General features: G+C 37.4%; 2 protein-coding genes across 2 annotated transcripts in view; one reads left to right on the forward strand and one right to left on the reverse strand.

The window, feature by feature from the left end:
• The window catches only part of CCDC171 (coiled-coil domain containing 171), a 322272-nt gene that overhangs the window by 113380 nt on the left and 182825 nt on the right, over positions 1–26067 (forward strand). Inside the window, 4 exon segments of the mRNA XM_043486967.1 lie at positions 1225–1413; positions 21437–21721; positions 21723–21942; positions 23647–23763. Of these exon segments, the coding sequence (XP_043342902.1) occupies positions 1225–1413; positions 21437–21721; positions 21723–21942; positions 23647–23763 (811 nt within the window).
• LOC122453118 (40S ribosomal protein S27-like) lies at positions 20–13460 on the reverse strand. Its single transcript, XM_043486968.1, has 4 exons — positions 13161–13460; positions 3688–3695; positions 2058–2060; positions 20–30 (listed from the first exon to the last, which is right to left on the reverse strand). The coding sequence occupies exon 1, from the start codon at positions 13458–13460 to the stop codon at positions 13206–13208; it is 255 nt and encodes an 84-aa protein (XP_043342903.1). The 3' UTR covers positions 20–30; positions 2058–2060; positions 3688–3695; positions 13161–13205.

The following is a 26067-nucleotide window of genomic DNA, read 5'->3' on the forward strand; positions in this document are numbered from 1 at the left end:
ACTTTCATCATCCCTTTAACATTCACAAACCTAGGAATTCAGTCTTTCAAAAAAAATTTAGAAACCTTCTTTTGGTTATTGAAAATTAAAGTGGCTTAGCAGTCCAATGTATTTCTCCGTTAAAGGTGTTGATTCTTATCCTGCGTCTGTTGAACTAGTCAGAACTATATTTATATGATCTAGTTCCTAGGTCTTAGTTGCAGTGACATTTGCCCTTAAGGGACACAGAGAGGAAAATTGTTCCCTAAGTTTTTTTTTTTTTTAATCTGTTGAAGTAATGAAACAACATCTTGGCCCAATTTTAGGGTGAGAGCATTTTTATCTTGGTGTAATTGGCAAACAATCATAGGCATTGAGAATTAGAATTGAGGAAATAAGGGAATAAATTGTGATAAGTGGAGATACTGTTCTTAGCTGTGAATGTGTATGTAACAGATTTCCAAATAACCAATAATGAAAGTGAGTACATGTTTTAGCTCTCTGATATGGTATTGTGTTTTAATAGTTTTTCATAATTTCAAAACATCGTTAATTGTCGTGCATGTTAGATGATGAGGATTTGCTTTCCAGTGTTTTGAATGTGAAATAAAAAATGATTGGAACATTCTGCTTTTTTATATGTAAAATGTTTGTAGATTTGTAAATCTCATTTAAATACTTCCTTTTCCACTGAAATACCTGAACAGCTTGAGCTTTGGTTCTAGAGGTAAAAATATTCTTCTTAATTTTCTCAGTAAAATTGATTATAGAATAAGTAACTTTATTAGTTATTGGAGCTTCCCAGGTGGCATAGTGGTAAAGAATCCACCTGCCAATGCAGGAGGTGTGGGTTTGATCCCTGGGTTAGGAAGATCCCCTGGAATAGGAAATGGCAAGCAGTTTCAGTATTCTTGCCTGGAAAATGCCATGGACAGAGGAGCCTGGTGGGCTGCAGTCCATGGGGTCACAGAGAGAGTCAGACACAACTGAGTGACTGAACACACACATAGAATTTTATTAGAGAAAAAGATGTCATCTATGTGTATAAATGACACATTTTCTGCTAAAATATAGTTTTGTTCTACTAACTCCTGTTTCTTCTTTTTTTATCATTTTAGCTTAAAATTTTTGTATGATCTTAAGGCATAAAATATAGTAGAAAATTCTAGAATGCCTTCTGGGGGAGATGATACAAAGAACACATTGGTAAGCATATCTTGTTCTGTATTGCATTTCACCATTTAGATAAGTCATCTAGAGTATATCTGTAAAAACAAGTCTGATACGATGAAAGAGCTTCAGCAAACCCAGGAAGACACCTTTAACAAAGTGGCAGAGCAGATCAAAGCCCAGGAGAGCTGCTGGCACAAACAAAAGAAGGAACTGGAGCTGCAGTACTCTGAACTCCTCCTGGAGGTACAGAAGAGGGCACAGGTATGCTACTGCCACAAAGAGCTTTCAAAATGGGATGCTCGGTCTTTTACTTTCAAGTGTTTTCTTTTAATACCAATACCAAGTCAGGTAAAACTTTGGAGAACCACGCAGAACTTGCTTGTTTGGGTTATATGTACATGTGATTGTGCAAAGACACCTACACAAATGGGCATACATGCATATGCACATAGTCAGGTGGATTAAGGATTGTCTCACTTAAGTTTGAAAGTAGATGGGTTTCTGGTTAAAAATGCACAGATCAATTAAATACTAAAATTGTATTTCCTTCATTTTAAAAATAAAGGTTAAGAAATTTTGGTAAAATATTATCAGTTTTAGTGTAGATATACTTTGATCCGGTTTATTCCATTTATGGAGATTTCTGTTAATATGTGAACCGTCATTTAAATTCATTTGGGGTTGAAATTTGCTGTAGTTCCTAGTGTTGAAGAATTTGAATTATAGTTATAGATCCTATAGCAAAACTATTGGTTGTGAGAGGTAATATGTCCTCTGTGTTGGATTCCATTGAGAAGAGAAGTTATGTGTAGTTAACAAAATCATATTTTTTCTTTATACAAGATATTATCAACATACTTTATATTGTTAACTCTCATTCTTGCCCAATCAGAAATAACAATGACAGTCTATACTTTTTTTTGCATAGACTTCCCATAGTTGATTCAGTTTTAACCTCTTTATTTGATCCACTCATTCTTATATTGTCAAGTCTAATTAAAAAAGAAACCACATTTAAAAAATTTGCCAATAAACAGTTTCCAGTTGCTTAAAAGAAGACCACTCTGTTCTCACAAGCATTTGAACCCCATATGAAGCTTCTCTCTGTGATTTTGAATGAATTCATACACTCTCTAAAAGTGGCCTTTTGTTCACTTCATGCAGGATGCCATGTGATATCTTCTGCATTTTCTACCACTGAAGAGACCTAAATAAATTTTTTTAGAGATAATATTGACATGCAGTGAACAGATTTTAAGTATACAGTATGATATTTTTATCAGTGTACGCACCCATGTACCAGTTGCCCCATTTAAGATTTAACATTTTCGTTACCTCAGAAAGTTCTCTTGTGCTCTCTTCCAGCCAATTTCCACTCCCCGTAGGCACCCATTGTTCTGATGTTCTGATACCTATCGTCATAGATTATTTTCCTTTGTTCTAGAATTTCCTCACAATGGAATCATTCAGTGTGTAGTCTTTGGTGGTTGCCTTATTTCCCTCAACAGATATTTTTTTTAATATTCATCCTTATTGTATTTATCTTGTTGTGTTCATTCTTTTTTATAGTTGAGTAGTATTCCGTTTTATAATTATACCACAATTGGATAAATTGTGAATTGATGGATATTTGTCTTTTTCCAGCTTTTGGCTATTGTAAACAAAATTTCTGCAAACATTATTGTTTAATGGTTTTATTGATATATGTATGTTTTCATTTTGTAGTTAAGAGTGTAGTTTAACTACACTAGTTTATAAGACAGATGTATGTTTATAAAAAAACTATCAGACATTTTTTCCAAAATGGTTCTATCACTTTATATTTCTACCATCAGTGTGTGAGAATTTTCATTGTTCTACATCCACTGCAAAGTTTGTCATTGTCAGTCTTCTAAATTTTAGCCATTTAGTTGTTTTAAAATGGAATTTCATTGTGATTTTAATTCACATTTTTTTGGTGATTAGTGATGTTGAGCACTTTTTATGTTCTTGTTGTCATTGACATATTTTCTTTTGTGAAATGTCTCTTCAGGTGTTTGTACATTAAAAAATTTGGGTTATTTGTGTTTTGATTATTGATTTTCAGAAGTTCTTATAAATTCTGGATATAATTCTTTATCATACATATGTATCCCAGATATTTTCTTTCACTATCTCACTGGCCTTTTCATTTTTTAGTGTTTATTTTGATGATCACAAATTTTAAAATTTTGGTGAAGTTCAACTTGTAAATCTTTTTCTCTTCTGAGTACTTTTATGTGGTAAGCAATCTTTCTATACCCCAAGATTCTGAAGATAATATATCATTTCTTCTGGAGATTTTATAGTTTTAACTTTTTTGTCTAGGTCTGTGATCCATCTCAAATTAATTTTTGTGTGTGATGTTAAATGGAGGCTGAGGTTCATTTTCTCTCTGCATTTGTTGTTCCCACACCATTGATTTAAGACGTTACTCTTCCTGATTCAGTATCCCTAGTCCCTTTGAGAAAAAACAACTGACTGTATATGGGAACTGCAGGTTTGTTGCATCCCTACAGTTTTGCCTTTTCCAGAATGTTATATGAATTTTATTTATTTACTTATGTATTGACTGTGCTGGGTCTCTGTTGCTGCACAGGCTTTTTCTCTAGTTGCAGAGAGTGAGGGCTTGTGTCTAGTTGTGGCTGTGGGCTTCTCATTGCAGTGGCTTCTCTTATTGCGGAGCACTGGCTGTAGGGCCCATGGGCTTTGGTGATTTTGTCCTGAGAGCTCAGTAGTTGTGGTTCCTGAAGTCTGGAGCACAAGCTCAGTGGTTGTGGGGTATGGGGTAGTTGCTCTGTGGCATGTGGAAACTTCCCAGACCAGGGATTGAACCTGAGTCTCCTACTTTGGCAGGTGGATTCTTATCCACTGAGCTATCAGGGAAGCCTCAGTATGTTAAATAAGTGAAATCATACAGTAGGTAGCATTTTAGGTCTCTCTTCACTCAAGAAAATATGTTTGGAAATTATTCACGTTATTGGTTGTATCAGTAGCTCACTCCTTTTTACTGCAGAGTAATATTCCATTGTATGGATGTAGAATTGTTTATCTAGATACGTGCTGATTGGCCTTTGGGTTGTTTTATTTTTTTACAATTATGATTAAAGATGCTTTTAACATTCATGGGTAGGTTTTTGTGGCTCATTCAGTTCAGTTCAGTCACTGAGTCATGTTTGACTCTTTGCAACCCTGTGGACTTCAGCACGCCAGGCTTCCATGTCCATCACCAACTCCTGGAGCCTACTCAAACTCATGTACATAGAGTCAGTGATGCCATCCAACCATCTCATCCTCTGTCGCCCCCTTCTCCTCCCACCTTCAATCTTTCCCAGCATCAGGGTCTTTTCAAATGAATTGGTTCTTCACATCAGCTGGTCAGAGTATTGGAGTTTCAGCTTCAGCATCAGTCCTTTCAGTGAATATTCAGGATTGATTTCCTTTAGGATTGACAGGTTGGATCTCCTTGCAGTCCCAGGGACTCTCAAGAGTCTTCTCCAACACCACAGTTCAAAACCATCAGTTCTTTGGTGTTCAGCTTTCTTTATAGTCCAACTCTCACATCCATACATGACCACTGGAAAAACCATAACCTTGACTAGACAGACCTTTGTTGGTAAAGTAATGTCTCTGCTTTTTAATATGCTGTCTAGGTTGGTCATAGCTTTTCCTCCAAGGAGCAAGTGTCTTTTAATGTCATGGCTGTAGTCACCATCTGCAGTGATTTTGGAGCCCCCAAAATAAAGTCTGTCACTGTTTCCATTGTTTCCCCATCTGTTTGCCATGAAGTGATGGGACCAGATGCCATGATCTTAGTTTTCTGAATGTTAAGTTTTAAGCCAACTTTTTCAGTTTTCTGAATGTTGAGTTTTAAGCCAACTTTTTCACTCTCCTCTTTCACTTTCATCAAGAGGCTCTTTAGTTCTTTTTTGCTTTCTGCCATAAGGGTGGTATCGTCTGTGTATCTGAGGTTATTGGTATTTTTCCTGGCAATCTTGATTCCAGCTTGTGCTTCATCTAGCCCAGCATTTCACATGATGTACTCTGCATATAAGTTAATTTTTTTTTTGAGTGAATACTTAGGAGTCTGATTTCTGTTATTCTGGTAAGTATGTATTTAACTTTATAAGAAACTATCAAATTGTTTTCCCAAGTGACCATCATTTTGCCTTCTCACTAGGCTTGTAAGAAAGTTCTAATTGCTCTGCATCTGTGCCAGCATGTGGTTTCATCATTTTTTTCTTTTTCTCTTTAGCTATTCTAATAGGTGTATAGTGCTATGTCATTATGGTTTTAATTTAGTCTTTCCCTAGTGAATCATAATGTTGAGTATTTTTCATATGCTTATTTGCCATCTGTATATTTTCTTTGGTGAATTATCTATTCATATCTTTTGCCTACTTTGTAATTATGTTGCTTATTTTCTTCTTGCTGAATTTCAAACATTATTTATATTTTCTGGATACAAGTTGTTTGTTAGATATGTGATTTGCAAGTATTCTCTCCAAGTCTCTTAAAAGTACTTTTGCAGAACAAGTGTTTTAAATTTATAAAGTTCAATTTGATCCATTTTTCTTTTATGGCCTGGGCGTTTAGTGTTGTATCTGAGAACTCTTTTCCCTAGTGCAAGATCACCAGGATTTCTTCCTGCTTTTTTTCTAGATTTTGTATAGTTTCAGGTTTTACATATAGGTCTGTGATCCATTTTGAGTTAATTTTTGTAAAGCTGTGAGGCTTGGGTTGATTTTTTTTTTTCCTGCATGTGGATGTCCATGTTCTAGCACTATTTCTTTAAAAGACTATCCTTTTTCTATTGAATTGCCTTTGCACCTTTGTCAGAAATCAGTTGGTTACATTTGTCTAAGTCTGTTTTTTAGACTTTCTCATCTATTCCATTTATTTATATGTCTGTTCTTTTTTCAGTACCCACTGGTATGATTTTTGTGTTTTTTGGCTAGTCTTGAAATCAGGTGATGTGAACCTTCAATTTTCTTCATTTCCTATCACTTTTAAAAAATGGGATAAATTTGACATGCAATGTGGTGTAAATTTAAGGTATACATCATGTTACTTTGATATATTAATGTACTGTGATATGGTTGCCATTGTAATATTTATTACATTATATGCTTACAATGCCATATTATTGTCTATGTTCAGTGAACATATATGACATCTAATCAGATGGTAAAGAATCTGCCTGCAATGTGGAGATCTGGGTTTGATCCCTGAGTCGGGAAGATCTCCTGGAGAAATGACTGGCTACTTGCCTGGAGAATTCCACGGACAGAGAGGAGCCTGGGCTGCAAAGAGTTGGACATGACTGAGGGACAGCACAGCACACAGCATGATCCTGTTACTTTTTCCTTAATTGTTTCTGGTTTATTTTCTGTAGGTCTTTTCCTTCTCTTGTGTTTCCTGCCTAGAGAAGTTCCTTTAGCATTTGTTATAAAGCTGGTTTCGTGGTGCTGAATTCTCTTAATCTTTACTGGTCTGGAAAGCTTTTGACTTCTCCATCAAATCTGAAGGAGAGTCTTGCTGGTTAGAGTATTCTTGGTTGTAGGTTCTTCCCTTTCATCACTTTAAATATATTATGCCATTCCATTCTGGCTTGTAGATTTTCTGTTGAGAAATCAGCTCGTAGTCTGATGGGAGTTCTCTGGTACATTGTTGTTGTTTTTTTTACATGTTTGATTTCTTTAGATTCCGCATATAAGTGATGTACAAGCACTGTAGTGCTTGTCTTTCTCTTGTCTATCTTCTCTTGCTTAACATAGTATGTTCAAGATTCATTCATGTTGTCACCAGTGGCAGGATATATTCATTTCTCATGGGTGAAGAATATTACCTTCTGTGTGTAAGTCTTTTTTACCCATTCATTTGTTGATGGTCTTTTTGGTTGTTTCCATATTTTGGCTATTGTGAATCTTGCTACACTAAACACGGGAGTGCATATATCTCACTGAGTTACTGTTTTCATTTCCTTGGGTTTATTCTGAGAAGCAGAATTCCTGGATGGCAGGTCTAGTTTTAATTTCTTGAGGTACCTTCACATTGTTTTCCCTAGTGGTTGCACTAATTTTCATTCTTTCCAGCAGTGTTTAACGGTTTCTTTTCCGCCACGCCCTCACTGTCACCTGCTGTCTCTGGATAGCCATCTTAACAGGTATGAGGTGATATTTTGTTGTGGTTTTTACTTGTATTTCCCTGATGATTAGTGATGTTGAGCATCTTCTCATGTGTCTGTTGACCATTTTGATGTCCTATTTGGAAAAATGTCTATTTAGTTCTTCTGGCCATTTAAAAATATTTTTTAGGTTATTAAGTTGTATTAATTCTTTATGTATTTTGATTATTAACCCCTCATCTGATACATGATTTGTAAAAATTTTCTTCCAGTCTGTTGGCATTTACCTCATTTTGTTAATTGTTTATTTTGCAGTGCAGAAGCTTTTGAATTTGATATAGTCCCATTTGTTGATTTTTATTAGTATTGCTTGTGCTTTTGATGTCATATCCAAAAAATCATTCCCAAGACAAATATCTTTGGGCTTCATCTCTATGTTTTCTTTAGGAGTTTTATGGTATTAGGTCTTATGTTTAAGTCTTAGATCCATTTTGAGTTAATTTTTGTGAGTGGTATGAGAAAAGGGTCTAGTTTCATTATTCTGTATGTGTTTCTCCAATTTTTCCAGCACCATTTGCTGAATAGACTATCCTTTCCTCATTAGTTTTATTGGTTCCCTTGTTGAATAGTATTTGACCATATAGGGTGGGATTTGATTCTGGACTATCTATTCTGTTCCATTGGTCTAGATGTCTGTTTTAGTGCCAATGCCATATTGTTTTTATCACTATGGCTTGCTGATGCAATGATCTTACATGTAGGAAATCCCAAAGAGTCAATCAAAAACTGTTGTAATTAAGTAATTACATGTAATTGATATAATTAATTGTAGTTGATTTTAGTAAAGTGGCAGGTTACAAAATCAACTTATATTAACCTGTGACATTCCTTTACACTAATGAGGAAGGCTTGGAAAAAGAAAACAATCCCACTCACAGTAGCATCAGAAACAATAAAATATTTAGGAATAAATTAACTGGAAAAGTAAAAGATCTGGACAATAAAAATGACAAGACTTTGCAGAAAGAAACAGAGGATACAAACAAAGAGAGAGATATCCCTTGTTTTTGGATCAGAAGAATTAATATTGTTAAAATGACAGTACTACCCAAAATGATCTACAGGTTCAGTTCAATCCCCATCAAAATACCAAAGGAGAAGGAAAAAAAAAAACCCAAAGGAATTCTTCATAGAAATAAGAGAAATGAGCCTAAAATGTGTGTGAAACCACAAAAAACCCCTAACAGTCAAAGCAATCCTGAAAGAAAAGAACAAAATTCTTGATTTCAAACTATATCAGTGTTTTGAACTCACTTCCTTTATAAATCTGCAGGAAGGCATAGCAATTCATTTTCTCAAGTAAAGGAATCAGCATCACAAATGCTAATGTTTTAGGAGCAACTCTCATTGAAGACTTTTTTCCTGAAGAATGTGTAACATGTGGCTTTGATCCCTGAATATGCAAATTGAAAGCATCATTTTCATTATTCCTGAATGTACGTTAATATTATATATTGGCATTTGTCTGTATTATTTATGTACAGTATTTGAATTTTCATAAAATATAATTGGATACACAGCAGCATTTAATTTGGGTTTATATTTGGTAACTAACATTATATTGCATATTACAGTATCTGTAAATTTCATTTTGGGGTATTTTCCTGTGATTAATTCTATATCTCTCCTTTTTTCCCCAAGTTGCAATGCAGATAAAGATATTTTCATTGTATATTATTTAAACTTCAAAAATTATGTTGATAAGGACATGAGAGGGAAAAATCCACAGTTGTGCATAGGATTATGGGTTGTAGAGAATGTTATATGTCAGGAGAACCTAGCCATTAATAGATACCATCTGCTGGAAAATAAATGACTTATCCATAGAGTCTCTGTTTAGTGTTTGGTTATTGTAAAGAAGTGGTTAGTAAAAGACAGGTAGTTAAATAAAAAACAATTTTTGGATATGAATAGCTTTTATTCAAAAAAATGCGGAATAATTTGCAAGACTTTTGGACGGTTAAGCTTTAAAGCAGATAGTGGGAATGCTATTAGGTAATGAAATTAGAGTAGGAAGCTTGTTTTTTAGCATGTTTTTGCGTATGTGCTAAGTTGCTTCCACCTGCAATGTGAGGGACCTGGGTTCGATCCCTGGGTTGGGAAGATCCCCTAGAGAAGGGAATGGCTGCCCACTCCAGTATTCTTGCCTGGAGAATTCCATGGACAGAGGAGCGTGGTGGGCTACAGTCCATATGGTCGCAAAGAGTCAGACAAGACTGAGTGACTTTCACGTTCTTAAGTCGCTTCAGTCGTGTCCAACTCTGCGACCTTATGGACTGTAGCCTGCTAGGCTCCTCTGTCCGTGGAATTTTCCAGGCCAGAATGCTAGAGTGGGTTGCCGTGCCCTTCCCGACCCAGGGGTTGAACCTGTGTCTCTTCTGTCTCCTGCGTTAGCAGGAGGGTTCTTAGTGCCACCTGGGAAGCCCTCGAATGTTTTTAACTTTAGTTAAAATGTGCTAGCTACATGGTTGGGTAATTTGTGATTTAAATAACTTTGGAGCCATCATATAAATATATCTCAAACATCTTTGCCTACTGAAGCAACAGGACTGAGTGCCATGGTACATTGCCTTAACTGACTTTGCTTTTGTAATTTTATTATTTATATTCTTGTTTCTTTTCTATCTGAAAAGATGAAATTACTGGAACAAGAACTTTCTCTCTAAAACTAAAGATTTTTCACTGTCAGTTAAGTATAGTTAACCCTTGATATGTTTATTTTAAACACTTCTAGTTTATGTGACAGTTTAGTAAAGTCCCCTTCTCCAGAGGATCTTCCCAACCCAGGGATGGAACCCAGGTCTCCCACATTGCCAGTGGATTCCTTACCAGCTGAGCCACAAGGGAAGCCCAAGAGTACTGGAGTGGGTAGCCTATTCCTTCTCCAGTGGATCTTCCTGACCCAGGAATTGAACCAGGGTCTTCTGCATTGCAGGCAGATTCTTTACCAACTGAGCTATCAGGGAAACCCGTAGTAAAGTCAATGAGTTTAAATTGAAGAACAAAAATCAAAGAAATTCAGGTTCATCATAATATATTGCATTTTATTTCTCTTCCATCACATTATTAAGAGTACATTTGGCTAGAAATAAGTTAGTCATAAACGTGTTGTTAGATGTTAAATTTTTTTACTTTTAAATTGAATTCCAAAAATATTCAGAGATACAAGTGCAGCTTGTTTATATTGATGATGATAGGGAGACATGATTCACAAGGAGTTAGACACAGTTCAGTACACAGTATGTTATGATTGGGCACCTCTAATGAAATACAGGAAAGTTCTCTGACTACTTTTCAAATAATTGTTTTAGAAGTTGTTTCTATTAATAATAATGCTATCAACTGAATTTTTATAATGCTTGATCCAGTTTTTAACTCTTTTTCATACCTTTGCTTGCTTCCTCTTACATGATCCTCATAATAAACATGTAAGATAAGTCGCTTAAATATCATTTCTATTTTGCAAATGTGAAAAGTAAGATTCAGAGAATTGCTCATTTGTGTAGTGAGGAAGTTGTAGGGTCAGAATTAGAATGGAGATAAGAGACATGACATGTTTAGCACCTTGCTTGGCATTAGAAACTACAAAGTAAACGTTATGTGCTGTCTGAATCGGAGAAAGCAGTGGCACCCCACTCCAGTACTCTTGCCTGGAAACTCCCATGGACAAAGGAGTCTGGTAGGCTGCAGTCCATGGGGTTGTGAAGAGTCCCACATGACTGAGCGACTTCACTTTTACTTTTCACTTTCATGCATTGGAGAAGGAAATGGCAACCCACTCCAGTGCCCTTGCCTGGAGAATCCCAGAGACGGGGGAGCCTGGTGGGCTGCCATCTATGGGGTTGCACAGGGTCAGACAAGACTGAAGCGACTTAGCAGCAGCTGCAGCAGCAGCTGTTTGAATGTATTATCATCATCTGTATCAGTGAGTCTTTTTTTGCATCATGCTAAACACTTTGTTTTAGGAACATGCTGTTTTTGTGTATGAAGAAACAAGTCTAGTGACAACTCAGTTTCATATTTCCTGAACTCACTTTTCCAAGTGAATCTTGTTTATTTAGTAATTAAACATGATAATGTATGAAAAAGCTAACCAGTGCCACAGTGTTAATCAAAGATGATAGTTCTCGGTCTCATTTTTCTTAGACTTCTTTTTTCTGAGAGACTGAAATTTTAGCATACTGTATTGCAAAATTACTACCATAGGTAAGAATAGCAAAATAACTTTACATAATGTAATTATTAATTAAATAAATGTTATACATAAGATTTATGTAACACTGTTTCATGCTGTGATCCTAACAGAGGTGTAATACTTACTTTGTCAAAAAGTGTCAAGTTTAGTTGGAGAGGCACTATAGAAACATGTGAAAAATTAAGTAATAGAAGGTTTATCACGAGGTTGTATGTAATTACTTGCCAAAAGAATGCTATCAACTCAGAAGAGAAGGTGGTCAAAGTTTGAAGCCTTTGTAGAGAAGTCTAGAACCACCTGGGCCTTCAGGATCTGAAAGTCCGTAAGGAAGGGAGACACGAGACGGATCTGATCTTAGAGGTCATGCTAACTTTCTAGCAGTCTGAGGTAGTATCTTTTAACAATGACTAAATCAAGCATCTTGCCTGTACTGACAGTTTATTTTCAGTCAAATGATGAAGAGAACTCTTTTTTTTTTGTGGGCTTGACTTATGTCTTTGGATAGTTTTGTAATTTTATAAATTTATAATTTTATAGTTTTATAATTTGTATTGCCTTAAACTAGAGAGTACACACAGGCATGTACTGTTTTTGACACCTATTATTTTTGACATGCTAAACTTCCAAATGAAATTAAAAGACGCTTGCTCCTTGGAAGAAAAGCTATGACCAGGAAAAAAAAAAAGCTTATGACCAACCTAGACAGCATATTAAAAGGCAGAGACATTACTTTGCCAACAAAGATCTGTCTAGTCAAAGCTGTGATTTTTCCAGTAGTCATGTATGGATGTGAAATGCTGGATGATTTCACTATAAAGAAAGCTGAGCACCGAAGAATTGATGCTTTTGAACTATGGTGTTAGTGAATACTCTTGAGAGTCTCTTGGACTGCAAGGAGACCAACCAATCCATCCTAAAGGAAATCAATCCTGAATATTCATTGGAAGGACTAATGCTGAAGCTGAAACTCCAGTACTTTGACCACCTGATGCAAAGAATTGACTCATTTGAAAAGACTCTGATGCTGGGAAAGATTGAAGGCAAGAGGAGAAGGGGAGGACGGAGGATGAGATGGTTGGATGGCATCACTGACTCAATGGACATTAGCTTGAGTAAACTCTGGGAGTTGGTGATGGATAGGGAGGCCTGGCGTGCTGCAGTCCATGGGGTCGCAGAGTCAGACAGGACTGAGTGACTGAACTGAACTGAACTGAAACTTCCAAAATGAAAATAGTGTTTTTAAGGTAAGTAAATAACTATTATGGGATTTCAGTATATATATGGAAGACCAGATAATGAAATTTCTGGGTTGTGTGGTAACTTTGTATTTAACTTTTTGAAGAACTGCCAAACTTTTTCAAAAGTCTGTGCACACCATCTCATTTCCACTGACAATGTATTGAAGACTCCAGTTTCTCCACAAAATGTGCTTTATTTTTTAACAGAGAAACATTTACATTGTAGGAAAAACAGGCAGATTTATGTTTATTATTTTAAAATACTACCATTGTATAAAAAATATAGGTAACATAAAAATAAAACCTTTTATTATTATTAAAAAATTTTTTTAATTTTTTTATTTATTATTATTTTTTTTGTATCCAGTACGTGTTTATTGGGGTGGTTTCCCGTTCATCTTGATACAGGGTGCTTTTAGTGCTGCTTCTGTCTGAAAGAGCATCCTTCTGTAAGCCTTGCTTTTCCTCCTGTAGGCTGGCAGAGGACAGTAGAGTAGCCAACACACAAAGCTACTGTTTGTGCATGGCTAAAGACGGTGGTGATTTTATAGCATCCTGGGCATTTTGCACCTGTGAAATAGGAACTGGGGCTCTGCACCAGGTTCTTCTTCTTGTGTTTCCTCTTCTCCTCTTTTGGAGAGGGACGAAGAAGATCCTTTGCGAGAGGCATGTTCTCGTGAGGAGGTCGTCACCACCGGAAAGGGTATTTTTAAAAAAATATTTATTTATTTGGCTGCGCCAGGTCTTAGTTGCTGCATGTGGGATCTAGTTCCCTGACCAGGGATCGAACCCGGGCCCCTGCATTGGGAGCGTGGAGTCTCAGCCAGGGGACCACCAGGGAAGTCCCAGAATAAAACCTTTTAAAAATGAAGTCCTTTGATGTCTATTTGTCACTGACTGTGCAGTTTGCAATTTGTCTTTTGCCAACATAAAGAATGAGAACTCAGCGAGCAAATGTGATAAAAAAAAGTTTTACTCCACAGGGAAGTGTCTGATTGCTGGCCCAAGGTCTTAAAGTTCATGGGTTGCTGAAAGCCAATAAGATGTCCCTTAAAGCTTCTGTATTTCAGGAAGTAAGTGCATGATTCATTAAGGGAAGAAGCTGTCCTGTCCCCTTCATTTTCAGTGCACTTTGAATTTATCAGAGTCATGGAAAACTAGTGAAATTAGATAGTATTTTTGGCATGTCAAAAAAATCTGTGTAGAAGATATAAAGTTTATAAAAATTTCAGGTTGTTAAACTTTTTAAAGATATTTTGAGGGGGAATTTGTGAATATTATTTTTGAAATTAACACACCAAGGAGCAGGTTATCTCAGTACTAGAAATGCTTTTGTTCTATTTGAAGGTGATGTTCCTTATGTTTGTTTGAAAAATATTAGCCTTTAATCTTCTTTGGTAAAGAATACCAATTTTCTTTTTTAAGGCATATTTGCTCTTATAGTAATTTCCAGCCTTACCCTCAAACACGCTTTGTTATTCAATAAGAATTCATGGTAAATAATGCAATACCTCTGAAGGTCCCTCTGGAATATCAGAATTAATTTAAAACAAAATTTTGACATGTTGATAAGGTCCATATTATATTTAGAAATTATATCTTTTTTGGATTATTTTTTTCTTTGCTTAATATTTGTAAAGTTTTTATTCACTGGCTATTTACTCAGTGCTTATTATGTGTAAAGTGCTGGGCTAAGCACCAGGGAACATTTTATAAAGGATTATTTAATTTGTTTAATACTTATTAAATACTTGAAGAGTATAAAGCATTGTGACAGGCACCAGACTAAATAATCCCTGGCCTTTAGGAGCTAAAACTCTATTGTATTTGAGGGAGAGTAGATAAACACACATGAGACAAGTAAGTAGGAGTGTAGGAATTAAGTGCCTAGTAGTTTAATTACGTTCAGAGAAGGTCAAGGTCAACATGAGTAAGACTGATAGTAATAGGTGTCATGGAATCGATAGACCCTGAAATGGGTTCAGGATATAGTTGGAACTTGAATAGCATTAGGGAAGTCAGAAAGTACCTGGTGGTGCTAGAGACCATGGGTAAATTATGAAAAGTCATAGTGAGGTTCACGTCTGGATAGCAGAAGAGCAGCCCATATCCTTTTTCATTCCAGTTGAGGATTCTGGGAGATGGTGATGTCTTTACAGAAGGCATGTGGAGGTGGTGTGACTTGAGGAGGAGACCTTGGTTCAGTAAAGACAGAGTTTCAGCAATAGGATTGGATCGACCCAATTCGACATGGAAGTAGCTTTGAAGTTTGGGGGTGAATAGTTGCTGCTGCTGATCTTTAGAATTAAGGTGGTAGCAGTGGAGATGAATGAGGATGTATTTTGTAGATAAGCCCTGTTGTGCTTGCTGATGGTTTTGATTTGGGAATGGAGAGGATAAGGTGAAAGAAGAAGGAATTAAGACTGATTACAAAGTTTTTGACTTGAAAAATTGGGCGGATGTTGGTTCAATTTACTGATATAAAGAGGACTATTATAAACATGTTTTAGGGCTTCCCAGGGCTTCCTGGAGTGTAAAGTCAAGTGGGCCTTAGGAAGTATTACTATAAACAAAGCTAGTGGAGGTGATGGAATTTCAGCTGAGCTATTTTAAATCCTAAAAGATGATGCTGTTAAAATGGTGTACTCAGTATGCCAGCAAATTTGGAAAACTCAGCAGTGGCCACACGACTGCAAAAGGTCAGTTTTCATTCCAGTCTCAAAGAAGGGCAGTGCCAAAGAATGTTCAAACTACTGAACTGCTGCTGCTGCTAAGTTGCTTCAGTTGTGTCTGACTCTTCGAGACCCCACAGACTGCAGCCTACCAGGCTCTTCCGTCCATGGGATTTTCCAGGCAAGAGTACTGGAGTGGGTTGCCATTGCCTTCTCCTAAACTACTGCACAGTTGCACACATTTCAGATGCTAACAAGGTCATGATCAAAATCCTTCAAGCTAGTTTTCAGCAGTACATGAGCCGAGAACTTCTATAAGCTGGATTTAGAAAAGGCAGAGGAACCAGAGATCAAATTGCCAACATCTGTTGGATCATAGAAAAAGCAAGGGAATTCCAGAAAAACATATACTTCTGCTTCACTGACTACGCTGCAGCCTTTGACTGTGTGGATCACAACAAACCAGAAAATTCTTAAAGCGATAGGAATACCTTTCCTGTCTCCCGAGAAACCTCTATGCAGGTCAAAAGCAACAGTTAGAACCAGATATGGAACAACAGACTGGTTCAAAATTGGGAAAGGAGTACTTAAGGTTGTAAATTGTCACCCTGCTTATTTACTATGCAAAGTACATCATGCAAAATGCCAGGCTGGATGAATCACCAGCTAGAGCCAAGATTGCTGGGACAAGTATCAATAACCTCAGATATGCAGATGACACCACACTAATGACAGAAAGTGAAGAGGAACTAAAGAGCCTCTTGATGAAGGTGAAAGAAGAGAGTGAAAAAGCTGGCTTAAAACTCAACATCCAAAAAATAAGAAAATGGCATCCAGTTCCATCACTTCATGACAAATAGATGGGAAAAAAATGGAAACAGTGACAGACTTTCTTTTCTTGGGCTCCAAAATCACTGTGGACAGTGACTGCAACCTTGAAATTAAAAGATGCTTGCTCCATGAGACAAAAGCTATGACAAACCTAGACAGTGTATTCAAAAGCAGAGATATCACTTTGTGACAAAGGTGCATATAGTCAAAGCTATGTTTTTTTTTAGTAGTCATGTGTGGATATGAGCATGCATGCATGCTAAGCTGCTTCAGTAGTGTCCAACTCTTTGTGCACCTGTGGACAGTAGGCTGCCAGGCTCCTCTGTCCATGGGATTTTCCAGGCAAGAATAGTGGAGTGGATTGCCATTTCCTACACCAGGGTATTTTTCCAACCCAGGGATTGAACCTGATTTTCTTACATTTCCTGCATTGGTAGGTGGGTTCTTCTCCACTGCCGCCATCTGGGAGTTGGATCATAAAGAAGGCTGAGCTCCGAAGAGTTGATGCTTTCAAATTGTGGTGCTTGAGAAGACTCTTGAGAGTCCCTTGAACTTCAAGGAGATCCAACCAGTCCATCCTAAAGGAAATCAGTCCTTAATATTCATTGGAAAGACTGATGTTGAAGCTGAAACTCCAATATTTTGCCAGCTGATGTGAAGAGCTGACTCATTGGAAAAGACCCTGATGCTGGGAAAGACTGAGGGCAGGGAGAAGGGGGCAACAGAGGATGAGATGGTTGGATGCCATTACTGACTCAGTGGACATAAGTTTGAGCAAACTCTGGGATATAGTGAGGGACAGGGAAGTCTGGCTTGCTGTGGGCTGGCAAAGAGTTGGATATGACTGAGTGACTGAACAAAATAACAGAGGGCTTCCCAGATGGTGCAGTTGTATAGAATTTGCCTGCAGTGCAGGAGACGTAGGAGGCTTGTGTTTGATCCCTGGGTCAGGAAGGTCCCTTGGAGGAGGAAATGGCAGCCCATTCTGGAATTCAGAGGAGCCTGGCAGACTGTAGTCCATAGGGCTTCAAAGAGTCAGACAGGACTTAGCGACTGAGAATTCGCACACAAGCATGGGGTTTCCCAGGTAGCTTAGTGGTGAAGCACCCGCCTGACAATGCAGGAGATTCGAATTTGACCCCTGGGTCAGGAAGATCCCTGGAGGAGGAAATGGCAACCCACCCCAGTGTTCTTGTCTGGGAAATCTCATGGATAGAGAAGTCTGGCAGGCTACAATCCATGGTGTCAGAGTTGGACACAACTTAGCAACTGAACATTATAAGCAGATTTAATTGGAAAAACAGCAGTACTTGAGATGGTTATGAGGTATCTAAGGGAAGATGCCTATTGCAGGGGTCCCCAAATCCTGGGCCATGGACCAACTGTGCAGCAGGAGGTGAGGAGCAGGTTGGTAAGTGAGCAAAGCTTCATTGGCTGCTCCTCATCACTCCCCATTGCTTGTATCACCGACTGAACTATCTCTGCACCTGCCCCTGCTCCTGCTGTCCATGGAAAAATTGTCTTCCATGAAACCAGTGCCTGATGCCAAAAAGGTTGGGGACTGCTGGCCTAATGGGCAGCCAGATCTGTAATTATGGATTTCAGTAGAGCTACCATGAATGAGGGGATATAATTGTCAAAAAAGAATCAAAACTCTTAGTATTTATTAGCATTAATATTAGTGTGGTTTTCTTAATCTAACATTGTCAGTAAGAACTTTAAAAATTTAAGGACTTCATTATTTTAAAATCCTTAATTCAAATATCTCACTTTGCTAATTCTAGTTATTTAGTTCAATATTGTCCTTGTTGATTGTTTTGATAACCATTAATATTTGTTATCTTGATTATAATTACTCAAACCAAGAATGACTTAGGACAACATATGGCAATTAAACAGTCTTTAGAGATTGTTTTCTTACTTACATGTAGACTCTACATGTATTCTTTTGATAATTTCTTCTTTTAAAAAATTGAGGTAGCTTATTTATAACATTATTTAAGTTTCACATGTACATTTTAATGCAACTTCTGAATACACTATAGCATGCCCACCTCCACAAAGTCTGGTTTCCATGCAGCACCGTACAGCTGACCCCTTTTTAACCATCTTGTCCTCCCCAGAACCTTTCCCTCTGGTAATCACCACTCTGTCCTCTGTATCTATGTTTGCTTTGGCTTGGTTTTTTTCATTTTTTTTTGTTCTTGTTTGTGTTTTATATTCCACAGAGTGAAATCATATGGTATTTGTCTTTCTCTGTCAGATTTACTTCATTTAGGTACTTCATACCTTCAAGGTCCATCCCTGTTGTTGAAATGACTAGTTTTCATCTTTTTTTATGGTTTAATAGTATTGCACTGTGTGTATATACCACATCTTCTTTATCTGTTCATCTGTTAAGGGGCACTTATGTTGTTTCCATGTATTGACTCTCATATGTAGAGCTGCGTTAAACACAGGGATGAACATATGTATGGTCAGGCCAATCAAGATGGCTGTTCTCTTTCTCTTGGTACATCCCCTGTTTGACCAGTCCCTGCTTCACTCACATGAATATCCAGTTCTCTTAATTATCAGGCTTAATTAGCTCCTGGAAACTGATGAGCCCACCTGATGTCAATTCCCTCTATAAATGGTGGCCTCCTCCTCCCCTGAGTAGCAGAGACTGTTCCCAGGTCCTGCCCAGCATCTGCCACACATGGTGGGGTGTCACTCCAGGACCCTTTGTGTAAGATCCCCCTATCCAATAAATCAAGGGTCCCTAACTCCCGAGCTGCAGACTGGTACCCGCTGGTCAGATGAGCAGCAGCATTTGGATTAGAAATAAAGTGCAGAATAATTGTAATGCGCTTGAATCATCCAAAAACCATCTTCCCCAACTCTCGGTCTGTGGAAAAATTGCCTTCTGTGAAACTGGTCTGTGGTGCCAAAAAGGTTGGGGACTGCTGCAACAAACCACTGATGTCTCTGCCACTGTCTCCAGGCTCTTTTTTTGGTGTTGAGGCTGGGCAACTTTAAGACTTGCAGGGTGCAATGCAACAATATATCTTTTCAAGTTACTTTTTTCATATTTCGATTTATATGGAAAAGTAGAATAGCTGGATCATACAGTAGTTATATACTTATTTTTTGAGTAATTTCTATACTGTTTTCCGTAGTGACTGCACCAGTTTACATTCTTACCAATAGCACGTGAATTCCCTTTTCCTCCACATCTTCACCAATACTTATTTGTTGTCTTTTTGATAATAGCCATTCTAATAGGCATGAGATTGAGACCAAGGGTAGTCATCAGCTCCATTAAACTGTAAATTGCTTAATAAATAATTAACTGTACTCTGCCTTCATTGATCAAGCTTCCTTTAAATTGTCCTCTAAGCATCATGTAGCCTAAAAGATGTTTGCCTGGGTTGGTTTTTCAGGAACTTGGAGTCAGCTGTGTCCAGTTAGAGTCTGAGCTGGTTAGGACTGGCGGGATTACCATCCCTCCAAATGGGATGACCTCTTGACGTCAGAAGAGCAAAAACTCCACCCTCAGAACGTGCGTCCCATGGAGAAGCACATAGCTTAGTTGCGCCTGCGCAGACTGATGATCCTTCACCTCTTTCTTATCTCCAATTACTTCTCTTCATGCTCCCCACACCGCAGCTTTACCCAGAACCGTCTCCAGCCCGTGGCCTTTGGGGAGGTGGATATGAGATTTGTTCTCCCATCTCTTCGCCTGGCTGCCTCGTGAATAAACCCTTTCTCTGCTGCAAACCTCTGTCTCGCCGTTTGGCTTGCTGCACCTCGGGCAGTCGGACCCGGTTAGGTAACGAGATGATATTTCATTGCGGCTTTAATGTGCGTTTCCCTGATAATTAGCAATGTTGAACATCTTTTCATGTGCCTGTTGGCCCTTTTCATGTGTACTCGGGAAAAACGTGTGTTCAGATGTCTGCCCATTTTTTAATCGAGTTGTTTGTTGTTGAGTTGTATGAGTTCTTTTATGTTTTAGATATTGGCTGCTTCTACCAGGTAGCCTAAAATGAAAATGGGCTGTGTAACTCGCCTCTTAATTCTGTTTTCCAGAAATTCCATTGTGTTCCTGTTTTCTCTATATAGAGAGGAGTATTTTTGTCATACATTCTAGATTTTTATCAGTTTCTAGGTGTGTTTTAATTTCTCATCCTTATCCCAGGACTGTCTGTTTCCGGCTGCCTCTCTACCCTTTTATGCATTTCTGGCTGTCTAGTGTAGCTCCACCATCATGTTATACCGCAATGACTGATTTATTTGTCTGTTTTCCTAGCATATGGAATTTACTGAGTAATCAATAAGTGTTTATTGAATGATAAATGAATCAGTAAAAAAGTTGGCATCTGTTATCTTCTAAAAATTTACTTCAGTAATTCCTTAATGATAAGACATAAGATTTCATGGAGAGTTAATTTATTTTCTAGTTTATTTCTAGATTAAAATCAAGTGCCTGCAGTTAAATTTTCTTTGTGTTCCATATTAAGTTTTGAATTATAAGTACCTTGATGAGGAAAAAAGGACCAGGAGCTGCTGAGGCCCACCCCACAATTAACATTTTTCCCCAGCACTGACGCTTTGCTTTGTGCAGCCTTCTGTCTTGGGAGAGAAGAAACTGAAGGAAGAGAGTGTATTCTGAGAATCAGTCCCTTCTCATCTACTAAGTGGCAGATAGTCAGATGGTGTGTGTTGTATTATTTATTTAATCCTTTGCTATTCTGACGAAAAGTTGTCTTTTTACATATAGAAAAGACTCTAATGCTGGTGTGATTTCTGTTTAAAAATAGGAAATAATTGTTACTGAGGAATAGAAGAGAAGAAATTTTCTTTTTTTTGAATATATGTATGTATGTGAAAGTGTACAGAAATTTACAAAATATTTTAAAATTTATGTGTTCTACTTTATGTAAAGCTTCCACATAAGAGGATTTAAAACCTGTGCACGTTGGATCTAGGCTGTTTGGCCCACTATTGCTCTGTCATACGTTTTTTTTTTTTATATTTTAGAACATAGATCTTGGGAAGAAAAAGAAATAGTTGTCAGCAAACGTTTTTCTTCTTTTAAAGATGGGTTAAAATGCCTATTTGTTTCTTGATCAAATATATTATTTGACTTCTCTTCTTTTAGAAATTTCAAGAAATTGCTGAAAAAAATATGGAAAAATTGAACCGTATTGAGAAGTCACACGAACAATTGGTGTTTGAAAATTCCCACTTCAAAAACTTGTTATCACAGACCAAAAGGGAAAAGACCTCCTTGCTGGCAGCCTGTGCATTGATGGCTGGCGCCTTCTATCCTCTCTACAGCCGATCATCTGCCTTATCTACACAGAGAGATTTTCTCCAGGAGCAGGTCAACACTTTTGAGTTGTTAAAATTGGAAGTTAGAACTTTAGCCCAGGCTTTGTCAACAAGTAGAAGAAAAGAAGCAAGAGGAAGCCAAGATGAAGAAAAAAACATTCAAAGGATTGATACATGTATTCCGGAAAGGTGTTATTGCAATTTTGGCAGCAAACAGGCTGAAAATTTTGGGCCAGTCGTGTGTCTCTCTTTTTACCTGGATGGAGAGTTTCAGAGAAGGCATAGGCGTGTTAGTGTGTACAGGAGAGCTCAAAGACAAGCATAAAGTTCCAAGTAAGATCATTTGGGTTTTAAAAATCTAAGTTGAATGTAAGTGACATCCAAAGTGAATATGTTGGCCCGTTATGCAAAGACTTTAAAAAATCATTTACAATGTCAAATCATGTAACATATCTACATATATAGGTATCAATAGAATTATATGTGTGTATGAATAACTGTATATCTATATGTAAGTTAGGTTTTGATTTTTGTTGTAAACACTAAAATATAAACAAGGTAGCAAGTACAAGTAATTTCAACTTTGTATAGCTTTATTATATTTCAATGTTCTTTTCACAGTAAATTGAAGCGTTTGTACAGTGATTTTTCAGTGAAGTCAATCCAGAAACTCTGCCCTATTTAAAATTAATTAGTAGCATAAATTACTTTTGCTTCATTTGAGTTAGTATAAAATGATCAGAGTTAAGAATCTATTGATGAATAAAAATAGAACAAATGTGAGTTTACAGCAAACATTTTTTTGAATGCTTGACTATTCCTTTTTTTTTTTTAAATCGTGGTATGGTAACCCACTCCAGTATTCCTGTCTGGAGAATCCCATGGATGGAGGAGCCTGGTAGGTTACAGTCCACGGGGTCTCAAAGAGTCGGACACGACTGAGTGACTTCACAATGGTTGTTTTACAATGTTGTGTTACTTTCTTCTGTGAACTGGCTGTATGTATACATATATCCTCTGCCTCTTGGACTTCCCTCCTACCCACTGATCCCACCAGTCTAGGTAACCACAGAGCACTGAGCTGAGCTCCCTGCACTGTACAGCGGGTTCCCACTAGCTGACTGTTTTGCACATCAGCAGTTCAATTCAGTCGCTCAATCGTGTCCGACTCTTTGCGACCCCATGGACTGCAGCACGCCAGGCCTCCCTGTCCATCACCAACTCCCGGAGTTTACTCAAACTCATGTCCATTGAGTCGGTGATGCCATCCAATCATTTCATCCTCTGTGTCCACTTCTCCTCCCGCCTGCAATCTTTCCCAGCATCAGGGTCTTTTCAAATGAGTTAGCTCTTTGCATCAGGTGGCCAAAAGATTGGAGTTTCAGCTTCAGCATCAGTCCTTCCAATGAATATTCAGGACTGATTTCCTTTAGGATTGACTGCTTGGATCTCCTTGCTGTCCAAGGGACTCTCAAGAGTCTTCTCCAACACCACAGTTCAAAAGAAATCAATTCTTCGGTGCTCAGCTTTTTTTGTAGTCCCAACTGTCACATCCATACATGACTACTGGAAAAACCACAGCTTTGACTAGATGGACCTTTGTTGGTAAAGTAATGTCTCTGCTTTTTAATATGCTGTCTAGGTTGGTCATAATTTTTCTTCCAAGGAGCAAGCATCTTGGAACATATTTTGCACATAGTATTTTACACATAGTAGTGTCAATGTGTCAGTCCCAGAATGCGTGACTATTCTGAGGCAACAATTATTTCAATTTTTAACTTTTCAAAAGTAAGCTATTAAATATAAGTAGAACTAAAGAAAATTTTCTTCTCTTCTTTTATGATGTCAGTTACCATTACCATTATATATATAAATAGAGTCAATAAATCTAATACTTATTATAGACTTCTCCATACTAGGTGAAGTTCTGTGTACAATATTTATCTATTTCTTAAATAGCTAAACATTCCCATAATTTTTAAATGAATTTTAATACATTTTTGTAGCATTGCATAATGGATTTTTTCTATTTTGTAGAACATCAAAAGGAGCAGTTTCGTTGTTTGCAAGCTCTCAGTTGGCTCACCAGTACTGACCTTCTTGTTGCAATAATCAGTTCCATGGCTGAATTACAGGAAGCTATTAGTAAAACAGGTATGATTCCCTTTTTTTATGTCCTTGGAAAATATAGAAGTTAATGTCCAGAAATGCCTTTTGGTACAAATTCTGATAAACCTTCAAAGAAGAAAATGTATTTATCTTTCTTTTATTCAGATACAGAGAGATGATTAAATCTATATTTAATGAAGTGGTGAATTAATGCAATTTTTGATGTATTATTTTGTCTTTATGGAGAAATGGTGAATCCATCCACCTTTTTTCCCCCCTTAGGATCTGCTTTTCCTATGGAAAGCTCATTGTTAGCTTTTTTATTAAGAATAGCTTGTTGTTGTGAAGCAATTAGCCTCCAACTAATAAAAAAATTAAAAAAAAAAAAAAAAAGAATAGCTTGTAACATTCTTTCAAATGTTTTAGTCTTGCTTCTGTTTCTGGCTGTGAATTTTAGACAGTTGAATACTAAGTGAATCAGCAGAAAGTTTTCCTCTCTCATATGGCAGGTTTTTTTATTTTTTATTTTTGTTTAATTGTGTGTGTGTGTGTGTGTGTGTGTGCTCAGTTGTGTCCAACTCTTGGCGACCCTATGGACTGTAGTCCACCAGGCTCTGCTGCCAATGGCGTTTTCCAGGCAAGAATACTGGAGTGGGTTGCCCTTTCCTCCTCCAGGGGATCTTTCTGACCCAGGGATTGAACCCATGTCTCTTGTGTCTCCTATATTGGCAAGCAGATTCTTTACCACTGCACCACCTAGAGTTAATTTGAATAGTCTGCTCTTTTCCACTAGATGAAACCACCAATAACCAGCAATTTCCAACGGTCTAAAATTCAAGTGTATTTTCTTGTGACAGATTGCATGACTTGTTTGTGTGAAAGTTTCAGTGAAAACTGATTTCTCTGCACTAAGAGAGTAACATACAGTTACCTACTGCTTAAGCTATGTCATTGGACTAATTATGGTCATTTCAGTCACATTAATGGCAAAAAAAAAAAAGAAGTATAGCAGAGTTGTTAATACTTGACTATGTAATAAAATATTCTAAGTATTAATGAAATAATTTGGGATTTATTTTAATTCTTTAAACAATTCTTTTATGTAAATATAGATCATTTATTGTGATTTCAAACTTCTAAACCTAGGCTCCTGTAGTACAAAACTTATGATTCAAAGATTATTTTTAGATTTTTCCATAAATGTTGGTTAAAAATATGCATATTTTAATATATTGGCAAAACCTCAACATACTGGATTTGGAGTCTGAAATAAAAGTGTACATAAATATATTTTAAGAATATTGGTAGCAATAAGTATAGGTAAGAACTATCATGTGGAAGGTAGACCAAGAATAGTGTTTGGAAGTGCATGCCTACTTTCAGGAACTAGCTGCCTTGGATGTTAGAACCTGGTATACCTCTAGCTGGAGGAAATAGCAAGTTCAAGAAAACTTATTTTAGGGAAGGTTTAATGTTGTTGGATAAAGAACACTACTTGGGGCCTTCCTTGGTGGCTTAGTGGTGGAGAATCTGCCTGCCAGTGCAGAAGACACGGGTTCGATCTCTGATCCGAAGGATCCCACATGTCATGGAGCCTTTAGACCTGTGTGCCGCAACTGAGCCTGTGCTCTGGAGCCTGGGGGCTGCAACTGCTGAGCCCTCTCGCTGCAACCTCTGGGGCCCGCCTGCCCTCCAGCCTGTGCTTCACGGCAAGAGACGCTGCTCCACCGCTCCACGGGGAGCCTGCGCACCACCGCTAGAGAGCGGCCCCGCTCTCTGAAGCTAGAGGGGGCCACACAGCATCAAAGACCCAGCACAGCCAAAAGTTAGATACATAAATTAACACTTTTTAAAAAGAACACTGCTTAGAGAAGAGAAAAATGAGGGTTGCTTAGAGAGGGAACAGAATAGATGTATCAAAGTACTGAAGAATATTAGGATATGACCCAGGCAGATAATTGTTATTGAACTAGTACAAAAATTATCAATGTGACCCTTGATATTATATTTAGTCTTGCTAGTTATTAGTTGTGTGAAGTTGGGCAAGTTACTTAACTTTACCAGGCCTCGCAGTCTTTACCTATAAATGAAGATAATGCTGTCTTCCCAGTTGTTAGGAGGAATTAATATGATAACGCTTGTTGAACATTTTGTATGGTACCTGGTATATAGCGGGTGCTAAAAAATTGTTGTTCCCTTACCCCCATCTCACCATGAAAGCAGCATCTCGTGTTAATGAACATGAACACATGCATGTTTCCTGTGTACATTTTTTAAACTACTAGTTACTAATTTTCTGTTCTAAAATTGCCTAAGAAAAAAAAATAAATAAATAAAATTGCCTAAGTG

The sequence above is a fragment of the Cervus canadensis genome, chromosome 14 (genome assembly GCF_019320065.1).
Source record: "Cervus canadensis isolate Bull #8, Minnesota chromosome 14, ASM1932006v1, whole genome shotgun sequence".
Classification (NCBI taxonomy): Eukaryota; Metazoa; Chordata; class Mammalia; order Artiodactyla; family Cervidae; genus Cervus; species Cervus canadensis.